The sequence below is a fragment of the Rhamphochromis longiceps genome, linkage group LG11, assembly GCF_057381845.1.
Source record: "Rhamphochromis longiceps isolate RC_006_pf linkage group LG11, R_longiceps_female_GT1.1, whole genome shotgun sequence".
In the NCBI taxonomy this organism is placed as follows: Eukaryota; Metazoa; Chordata; class Actinopteri; order Cichliformes; family Cichlidae; genus Rhamphochromis; species Rhamphochromis longiceps.
Genome location: NC_140567.1, coordinates 37,518,812 through 37,529,616, shown reverse-complemented (window position 1 = coordinate 37,529,616; position 10,805 = coordinate 37,518,812). Strand labels below are relative to the sequence as shown.

The window sequence follows — 10,805 nt, the reverse complement described above, 5'->3', positions numbered from 1 at the left end:
AATAGCGTCACCGTTTGCCTTTACGGCTTAAACAATATTATCACTCACCAGCTTTGATGAACGAGTGATATGTTGATCCAGGCCTCAACATCAAATCTGTCGGGAGTACTCACAGACGATCCAGTAACTTTTATTCGAGTTTGACGGTGATCCTTGAAATCCATATATCCAACATATCCATTAATGAAAGATTATTCCTTTGTCCACGGGCAGGTTTTTTACTTTTTATAGTGGCAATTCCTTTTGTTTGACAAACCAAACATCCCACAATTAAAAGTCCACAAGCCACTGCTGCACCGAGATACTATTTCGTACGCAGGCAAAAGAAGTCCACTGTCCAAACTTGAAAGTTGCGTTTTTATGGTTTATTTTATCCAGTTTGGCAATAACAAGATCCATTTTTTTTTGTTACTCCCTGCTGCTTCTCCTGCTCTGGTAAAAAAAACATAGGCCCACCCCAGTGCATGCTGGTCCTATACCAGTCTCTTTATTTATAGAAACAAAATGGCCCTACAGCTCTTACTGCCTAATTTAACAAACATCAAACAAACAAAACACTGAAACAAATATTAACCTACAAATAAACTTGTAAATAAACCCCAAAATATAAATAAACTAACAACAAACTTTAACAAATTTCCAAATAATAAAAAATAAGAACAAATAGCTCCAACAAAAGCTTTGGGGTCTGTTTTACTGTAGAGTATTACCCCAGAAATCAGTTTAAGCTGCTGGTGGGGAGACTCGCCTCCCTGTAACTGCCTTTGTCTGCGTGCCTGCCCTTCTGTCTCTAGCAATATAACTAACTGACGAGCCCAACAAATGAAATGATCACTAGTGCAGTCATTAAAAAGTAAAAATGTAGGAAAGCAGAGGAACTACAGTCTGTGTTTCCATTAGACATTTTTATTAGTTTGCTGTTATCATGGCAGATAATCAGACCAATTAATTTATTGAAGTAAATTTTCCTCAAAAACTTAGAGCAACCTTTTATTGATATTATAAATGAATGATTTTCTTTTTTTTTTTAGTAGACCAGAGTTTAGTGGAATATCCTTTGGTGTAGTTATTTAATTGTTTTAATTTGGTGGCACTGAGTCTCTAATGTTTCAGTTTGCTAGCATAATGAAAGTTAAAAAGTTTGAACATTTGTTAAGAAACTAAAAACTTTCCTTGTTATTTATTAACAGCTGCAGGATCCTCAGTGGGAGCAGCTGCTGTCAGCTCTCAGTCGGCTGGTAGGTTCATCAATGTTACCTGTTCTGTGGTTTTATATAATGTGACACATAGAACGCTGATGAATCCTAGTGAACAGTCAATCACACCTTTTCTCCCGCCACAATTTTACTTTTCGTTAGCTTACATACTTTGTTCTGTCTTCAAGTTTTCATTCTAAAGGAGGAGCTCTCAGTCTCTCAGCTCTCGGTGGCAGCGAGTCACTAAACTCAATCCTGCTTATATTTATTTCTTTACAGAGATAAATATAATATTCATGTATTCAGCCCTCTGTGAATCACTTCCTTATCATGCTGGAGGGGTTTGTGAGTCCCAGGCTTTTTCCTGAACAGCTGATTTCCTCCAACAGAGTGATGATGGTTGTGTTGTCTTCTAACTTCATGAAGATTAACAATCTGAACAGCAGCCTGTTTGACAGGAAGTCCAGTATCCAGTTGCACAATGTGTTCCTGAAGACCAGAGTGACGAGTCTGCCAGTCAGCTTCACAAACAGCCTGCTGAGAGAGAGTTTGTTATATTTCACATGTATGAAGAGAGAGTGCAGGGCAGTGAAGACGACATCATCTGTGGCTGTATTCAGCTAACGACAGTTATTATTAAAGCTAACGCCTACTGGTAGATCAGCCCAGTAAATACGGTGTTTCTGTATTTTTACTGGTTCATCTGTTTCACTTTCAGATGAATCCCAAAGAAGTGGTAAAGTACAAGCTAAGATGTTTCACATGATTTGTGTATAAAAAGAACTGCACTTTGTGTTTGGCTGTGGTGGGTTCCCTTTGGTTGCTGACCTCATATTTGAAGTACTGCAAAATGCCAGGGAATGAATGAATAAGCTCTTGTTCAACAATGGCACCAACCAGCTTTTCCAAATCTACTGATGCTGTTGACTGGACTGTCAAAATGCATAAATCGAGTCAGTTCTACTTTTACCACCAGTTTTTAGCACCAGTTAACGAATGTTTCTAGATGTTAAAGAATTCAACAGAACTTGTGGTAAAATACCAAATATAGAACTGAACCACATAGTGCCATTTTCTGTATGAAGCTGCTGGCTCTGTGGACATGAGGACGATCAGTTTGAGATATTCTCAGATATCTATTGTTTGCAGCACTGAACTGGTGTCCCTGACTTGACTGAAGACAGGTGGGATAGAGTTTTATCCTTAATGGGGACGATGTTCAGGAAACTGGAAGTGTCAGCAGGTGTTCTAAGGAGCTCTGAAAGAAAAGCATCTGGACGTCTTTCAGTTTCTTGAAGACGTTTCATCCGAGAAGCTTCTTCAGTTTCTTGAAGCGACTGGTGGAGCGTCCCAGATTTTAAGCCCTATGGGACGTGTCCCCAAGAGGGTCGTGGACCCCCTATTGATCCTCTGCCTAATCACATGAGCAGTACTAGAAAAATTACCATTCCTGGTGCAACTCTGTAAGCCTTAGTCTTCTGCAAGAACAACACATTTCACAGCTGTCTGTGGATGTTTTATCATGTCATCAATACTTGCATGCAATGTGGCAGCAGTTGGAGAGATGTGATATAAAACTCTACAGAAAGATCCACAGTAAACACTGGAGTGGAGCTTGAATCTGAGGCTGAAGAAGATGAGGAGCAAGACGGTGCACTGCAGTGCTCACACTGTGTACACTTCTGTCTCACTCACCTTCCTGTGAACTCATCAAAATAATGCAGAGCAACAAAAACTGCAACCTGGGGCAGTCCTTATTAAGGGTTACTTACTGTGGACCACATCTCAGAGTGTTCATATTTAATATCACTGATGCTGTGATTCTTATATTTACATAACACAATAATATCAGCTGGACAGGAAATGTTTGAAAGGCTGCCTGAATCATTAAGAAGGGTCTGATGTGATCAGCACCTGGATGTGAGCTGATTGTCAGCAAAGTTTCCTTCACTTTGTCTGGAGTCAGTCTTGGCTGTTGGATCATAGAGAGTGATGGATTCAGGATTTGCTGATTGGGCATTTTGTGACAGAGAAAAGTTGTTTCATTTATTATTCTCAGACTGACATCAACGTGATGCTGAGATCAGGTCTGTGGGTCTGACCATCTGCTGCAGGACTCTTTATGTCTCTGACTCTCTGTTCGGGCTCGCTGTCCTGCTGCAGGATAGATGCGTCACTCTTAGTCCTGGCGATGGATCAGAATCTGTACTTTAACATTCGTGAGATTCTAAACCTCAAACTCCAGAGTTGCAGCTGTGAACCTGCACAGAGCCTCCATGATGTTTCCCTTTTACCTGCACACACCTGATCCAGACAGCGAGCAAAGCAACATCTGTGTGAATCTACACAGCATGGCTTTGATTTGGTGCTTGCTGCATGAACTGATCAACTCTGATAAATTATTATATTTTCACTGGTGACATGGGGCTAAAAATATGATCAGATTTATCCACATGTTTTCTTTATTAATGTGACAATGTTGGTATCTGTGGCTGTGTGGACGATGAGAGGAAATGTAAAAAGAAATGAATTTGTTTTAGTGGTTTTGTTTGTTTTTTGTTACTCATATGTAGAATGACTGCATCCTGAAGCACGGAGAGATGATTTTACAGTGAGTTCCTATATCTTCTGTCATAGCAGCACATTCAGTTTTTTCTAGCAGTACAGTGTGTGACAGACTTTACAGAGTTCCTGTTGTGCTTTTCTTCGTTCATATTCTTCATACTTCATATAAATATTGTTGTTTGATGCTCATATTGAACATGATCTTTTCCCCTCTTCTTGTGGTCGTTGCTCCGTCTGGAGGAGAAAAGTTTCAGGACCAACTGGGTGAAGGTTTGACGTTACTGAGGATTACAACACGTCTGTTTGTCATATTTTAATCAATGAGAATTTTTTAATTGGATAAACATTTGAGAATTTGTTACTGTCATGTATTTGTTTGTTTTTTTGCTTTTTTACTAATTATTTTCAAAATATTCTTTTATCTGATATAAAGAACTTTAAACCAATCACTGCCTTGTTTGTCAAAGCTGCTGTACAAATAGCTACAACAGTGATGTCTGTTTACTGTAAGACGATCATTTTAAAATGTTTTCTTAATTTTAAAAACTAGAATAATCACCTCTGAAGAGCTGTTCAGTCTTTATTGTCTCCGGGGGAAATTTGGCTTCCAGCATCTTTCACAAAAAGAGAAACAACAACAAACAAAGACACATAAGATTCTATTATGAACGATGCAGATGGATCGGTGCTGTGACTGCAGCGATCCAGAGGCTATATTGTCTATCGTAGTGAAGAGAGAGCTGAGCTTTACGGGCGATCGTGGCTCAAGTGTTTGCAGTTCGTCTTGTAATCGGAAGGTTGCCGGTTCGAGCCCCGGCTCTGACTGTCTCGGTCATTTTGTCCTTTGGGCAAGACACTTCACCCGTTGCCTACTGGTGGTGGTCAGAGGGCCCAGTGGTGCCAGTGTCCGGCAGCCTCACCTCTGCCAGGGCAGCTGTGGCTACAATGTAGCTGCCATCACAAACAGAACCCCGAACAGCCCTGACCCGCTACAATATGCATTGAAACAACAATGTTTAAGAAGCACTTATTTAATCATTAACAAAGTTAAACACAGTGAAGGTGTTAGGTCATTGTAGAGTAAAAGTATATATTCATCTACGATGAAAATGCTCACATGAAGTACATGAAAACAATGCAGTGAGTTACATTTCACCCCCAAAATGGAGAAGTATCATATTTCATTTTCCACGTATTCCTGGTCAAAAGTAGATTCCTACATTACCAAGAATGCGGCTCAACCAGACAGATGGATGAATGATTTCATGTACATGATATTGAATATGTCAAAAACAAGATTAGAAAGAAAAATCAGCTTATATAGCGTACAGGACAGAACTGGAAGACTCTAAAAGTTGTTTGAAATCAGTGAATGAAGGTGTCACGATGAGCTGTGTGGCTGGAAGTGGAATAACATTAGTTTGTTTTTAGCCTGATCTTAGTTTTTGAGAAAAATTAGATCCACATATGAGGACATTCGCTTTAAATTTTGATAGAACAGTGGCAGTATAACATCCTCGTATGTGGATATCAGGCCCTTTTTTATCAGGCAAAATTTTGTATTTTGGCCTAGACGGCCCAAAATGGGATGTCCACATTTAACCTCCTAGGAGGGCAGGCCCTAGGAGGTTAAACCCTATTGGAGTATCCCCCACAAGAGGGGGATACTCCAATAGGGTTTAAATGTTGGACTCTCCAACATTTGACTCTAAAACTGAAAAAGCTTCTCGGATGAGAGTGAAATCTCTTCAAGCAACATCTGGACTTCTCTTCAAGTCCAGATGCTTTTCTTTCCAAGCTCCTTAGACTATAATGACTGAGAATCTTCACAGAAACAGGAGGGAGACACAGCTGGGGACAATGCAGGCATGACGAGGCACGGGGAAGCAACACAGAAAACCCTAATCAAAGACTACGAATATAACAAGAAGATCACAAATCATAATAACCAGAACTAACAGTTCATAACATAAAGCACTGGCTCCGTGACCCAGAGACATGACAGATTGATTGTAAAATATATTTTCAAACCACTCTAGTTGGAATCCTCTTTGGCCGTATTAGAAACTATAGAGCTGAATGTCTGAATCACATGAGCAATACCTGCGAGGCTGCCGTACAGGATATTGTTATGCCGAACAAGAGCAGAGCTCCCTAATAGATCTCCGGCAACATCCTTTTCCAAAGGGGTGGAGAGGCTCTCTGTGACCAGCGCCTCAATGAGGGAGATGTTGGACTCGGTACCGTTGATAAAAATGTGGACCAGTGCAGTGGTGCAGAGAGGAGGTCTGCCTTTATCACAGACTCTCACTACCAGCCGATGTAGCCCACTGTGCTTGCCGGTCACTTCCTGTGCCAGTGTGATCTGCCCATTGTAGGGAGATATTTGAAACAGACCATGTGGATTTCCACCTACACTGAAATAGTCCAGCTCAGCATTGAGCCCAGTGTCAGAGTCCTCAGCCTTCACTGCCTCCACATACGTGCCTGCTGGGGTGAAATATGATAGGTATGTGTAGGAGGAGTTGTCTGGTTTGGTGACATATGGAGCGTTATCATTCTCATCTAAGACACTGATGACCACACTCACGTAGGAGGATCGAGGTGGGTCACCTCCATCCACGGCCTTTAGGCGGAACGTGTAGAAACGTTCCTTCTCACGGTCAAAGGAGATTCTAGACAAGATGATTCCTGTGCCATTTTGGATGAAAAAAATGCCATTTTCCGGTTCCACAAACAGTCTTAGGTGGGAATTTTCATCCTTATCAGCATCTGAGACAGCAACTGCACCAACACGACTGGGTGGAGGCATGTTCTCTGCGGCAGTAAAGCTGTAGCCTTTGAGTATAAACACAGGGTCATTGTCATTTTGATCTTGAACATTTACAATTATTGTGGCAGTGCCGGTTTTACTAGGAACACCCATGTCTGCTGCTGCCACACAGAACACATAACGGTCCATCTCTTCCCGATCCAGCACGGTTCTCACACGAACCTCCCCGGTGTTGGCATCAACTTCAAAGAGCCTTTTGACAAAACGATCAATGATGCTATAGACAAGCTGTCCATTTATGCCAGAATCTGGATCTGTTGCCACAAGATCCAGTAATTTTTGTCCTCTGTAGTTGTTTTCTGGAAAGTCCACCTCAATCGTTGCAGGGGAAAAGTTCGGTGCATTATCATTTACGTCTGTAACTTGGACATTGAGGGAGAGAGTGCTGGACAGAGCTGGGCTTCCAGAATCCGCCGCAACAATTTCAATACTGTAATTTTTAACGCTCTCATAATCCAGCAGGGTCGTTGTCTGCAGGAAGTATTTGCCCTTCTGATCACTCGCGGGCTGGAGCTGAAATGGAACATCACTATCAACTGCGCACGTTACCACAGCATTTTCCCCTTCATCCCAGTCTGACACCTGGACCAGTGCCACTGGTGTACCAACAGGCAGGTCCTCAGAAATCTTAGTCACACCATCCTGGTATTTTACTAAGCCTATACCTTGGATGTTAAGGGTCGGTGCATTGTCATTTTGATCTGTGACATTTATGGTCACCAGAACTTTGGAACTCTTCATCCTGGAACTGGGGTCACGATCTCTGGCCACCACAAACAACTTGAGGATGCTTTCTTCCTCTCGATCCACAAGGCCTTTCACATAGATGATGCCTGTCACACTGTCAATGCGCAGAAGCCTTTGAACAGTCTTTGATACTTGATGAAGGCTGTAGTCCATCTCTCCAATGGCAATGTCTGCATGACTGGCTCTGACCTACAAGGGAGAAAAACATGGGCACTTCATTCAGCCTCACATTGTCCAAGACAAGAACAAAAACCACAAAATTTGCAGGAACCCAGTTTGGAGTTGCATGGCTAGAAGAGAAAAATAACCTACTTAATATTTCTGGAGGTACAAGCAGTCAGCAAAATATTTCACTGGATGTTAGAAGGCCTTTCTGTCTACACAGCTACTTTTATTCTTTTTAATTGCATTCAGTCCATGCAATTCAAAGAGTGAGTGTTGACTGACAGCATTTGTGCAACGATCATCTGGGATTTACAGTAATGTTTTTTTTTTAATGTCATTTAACCTTTAAAACTGGGATGGAGCTCAGGAGAGTTTGCAAAGAAGTCCCTAAAAACACTCCAAAATTAGCACTAAATTACTTGTAATTGTTAAAATAATACAAGTACTAAAATAATAGGAAATAAAAGAATAATAAAATTATAATAAAAAAAATATCTGCCAGTGGGATACAATTATGTACGCCTTGTTTTTTCTTTTAAGCAAAACAACCAAACTTAAGTTATTTGGGTCATGGACATACTGTAGAAATCATTTGACATCATTTATTGATGAATTATTAGCACCAATGTTTTTAAATGAAGTTATTTGTGGACGTGGCACTGCTGCAAGGAACATTTGACACTTGGTAGCTGGATTCAGAGAACATATGGTGCATATGTGATTCAGTCCCTTGATCAAACAGATTGTTTTATTAGTTTATATAAAATGATAATTCTAAATGATCCTGTGTTTGGACTGACCTGCAGCACAGACTGTCCCAGCGGGCTGTTTTCTAAGAGTTCGGCCTCGTAGTGACTTCTGTCAAACTCTGGAGCATTGTCCTGCTGGTGACTCACAGTGACTGACCTGCTCGACCTCAGCAGCTTCCCACGATCTACTCTGATGTTCAGGTGAGTGGGTGAAGAGCTGCAAGACACCAGGATGGTGGCTAGAAACAGCAGAACTTTGCACCTAAGCACCGTCATGTCTCTGCCAGACAGCACTGAAAGAGACAGGAAACAGGTTAAGACTCGTGTTCTGTATTCAGTTCACACAGTGCCAATTAAGACTGTTGCTGTTGCTGGGACAGCATTCTCAAACTCGCAGCCCGGGAGCCACTTGCGGCCCACCCTCACCTCTACTTGTGGCCCGTATATTGACGTTAAGAAATATAATGCAATTTACTTTTTGTTAGTGCATTACGTTTGTTGTTATGTGCACTGTTGAAATAAGTTCTTTTAAAAGTAAAGAATGATTTTATAAAAAGGCAATATGAGCAGAGGAAATAGTTTTGACTAGCAATTAGAAACTAATGTGTACACTTATGTCTGCATTTTTATTTTGTTAAATAAGAACAAAATCAGAGCAGAAGTGCTGCCAGATGCCTGGCCAGAAAGAGAGGAGTAATGTGTTGTTTGTAGTTCAATGAAAGGCTTCAGTTAGTTAAGAGCGAGAAAGAAATGTTCACATTTGCATTTTTGTCTTTTTATACAATAATTTTAATTTTTAAAAAAGAATCAAAACACTACGTTTTCATAAATATTTGTGGGTATTTTCTTGTTCTTTGTTTTTGTACTTTGAAAGTCCAAACTTTAGTTGGTCCTGATTTGTGCTACACAAGCACAAACAGGTCTTTCAGTGCCCCCTACTGCCAAATATTCGTAAAAGCAGAGTGAGACAAAGGCTCGCACGAACTTGTTTGGTGTCTACAAACCGTTAACAGAGAGGCAGTATATGAGGCTGAGGCACAAAGAACACTTCTGGCAGAGGGTTTTGGAAAAAGGGAGTCACAAAAGAGACCATTTCGTTATTTATATGTTACGAGATCCGTTGACTACGGAGTGGTGCGAACATTCACGCCGAGAATCGTAGTTTTTCTTTTCCGCACAAAGATGCAACAACTTCCACACTCACACATCAGGGCAAACAGACAGTAACAGTCCAACAAGTGAAGTTCACCATGAAACAATCAGATGTCCCTAAACGTCAAAACCTTAAAATTATATATTAGGCTATTATTATTATTATTATTATTATTATTATTATTATTATTATTATTATTATTATTATTATTATTATTATAAACGGACTATGCGAATATCATGTTCACAGCCATTTAGTGACAAAATGAGTTCATTAAAAGAAAAACTGCAGGCGCATTCAATTCCTTCACTGCAGTATCTGTGTGTTGCTTATTCTGGTTTAGAATTTGGCGCCGTTGTTAGCGGTTTTCAATATTTAGCAGGCTGTGTATTTCTATCATACACTGCAACATGGGCTGTGAAATGCTCTTTTTTTCTGGGAATCTCTAAAGTGCTGCAAGAACCACCGACAGGCCTACTGCATCTATGAGAAGCACCGTTGACTTTCTGCTCTGCTGAATGTTGCAATTAAACTCACCCGTTTCTGATCAGTCCCTTTAAACTCGGAGCTTTGAGATCATGGACAAGTTTACAAGCTCGCTCAGAGCTGAAGCCAAAGAAGTCTGGGGTCCACTGCTCTGAAGGAGGGGCAACCTGGGCTTTTTTTTATGCCTCCTTTCTTTTGCTGGCGTCAGCAAGGAGTATTAGAGCCATATTAAGAAAAAATGCATTGAAATGTGGAATTATCCTTGTTGTTTCACGACAAACTGCCACTCCGTCGTACCCTGTACAAAATGCCTTATTTAGACGAGTTAGTGAAACTAATTCACAAGACGTTTTATGCACAAGGATGTAACCATCGATAACCTTGCACCTGTCCATTATTAGACATTTGATTTTGTGTAAATCCACTCTTCTGAGTTTGTGTGTGTTTGCGTCTGATCTTTTCAACGTTTGAATATGTTTGTGTGCTAAACAGGAATAATTTCCTTCCTTGTAGTAAAACGAATTCTGATGTATGCTTTCACTCAGTCAGCGGTTGTCTTGAAACAACAACGGTAATCTCCACTATTTCAACTTAATCTTGAAATTTTCGACATTAAATGATCACTGATAAATATATTTTTAATGTGGTTCTAATACTCCCTCGTAAATATGATTACATGTGGTTGTGAGACAAACAAAAGTGCTCTTTTGCAAAATTAAGTTGAAAGTATCATTGTACTGAGGTCTGGAAAGTGCAGTTCAATCAAAAAATAATCAAGCAGATTGAGCCTCTTTAATAGACTGATTCACTCTTTGTAGTGTCCAAATACTAAAAAATCATTTGGAACAAAGGGAATAACTTGGCTCATTTTGTGAGCCACATTTCTAATGTAGACGTGTACAGAGTGTAAG

General features: G+C 40.4%; 1 protein-coding gene across 1 annotated transcript; it reads right to left on the bottom strand.

The window, feature by feature from the left end:
* Positions 1–5,796: 5,796 nt before the first annotated feature.
* Positions 5,797–8,531, bottom strand: LOC146659945 (protocadherin-1-like). Its single transcript, XM_085423926.1, has 2 exons — positions 8,307–8,531; positions 5,797–7,530 (listed from the first exon to the last, which is right to left on the bottom strand). The coding sequence occupies exons 1-2, from the start codon at positions 8,529–8,531 to the stop codon at positions 5,797–5,799; spliced, it is 1,959 nt and encodes a 652-aa protein (XP_085280052.1).
* Between the last annotated feature and the right edge of the window lie 2,274 nt (positions 8,532–10,805).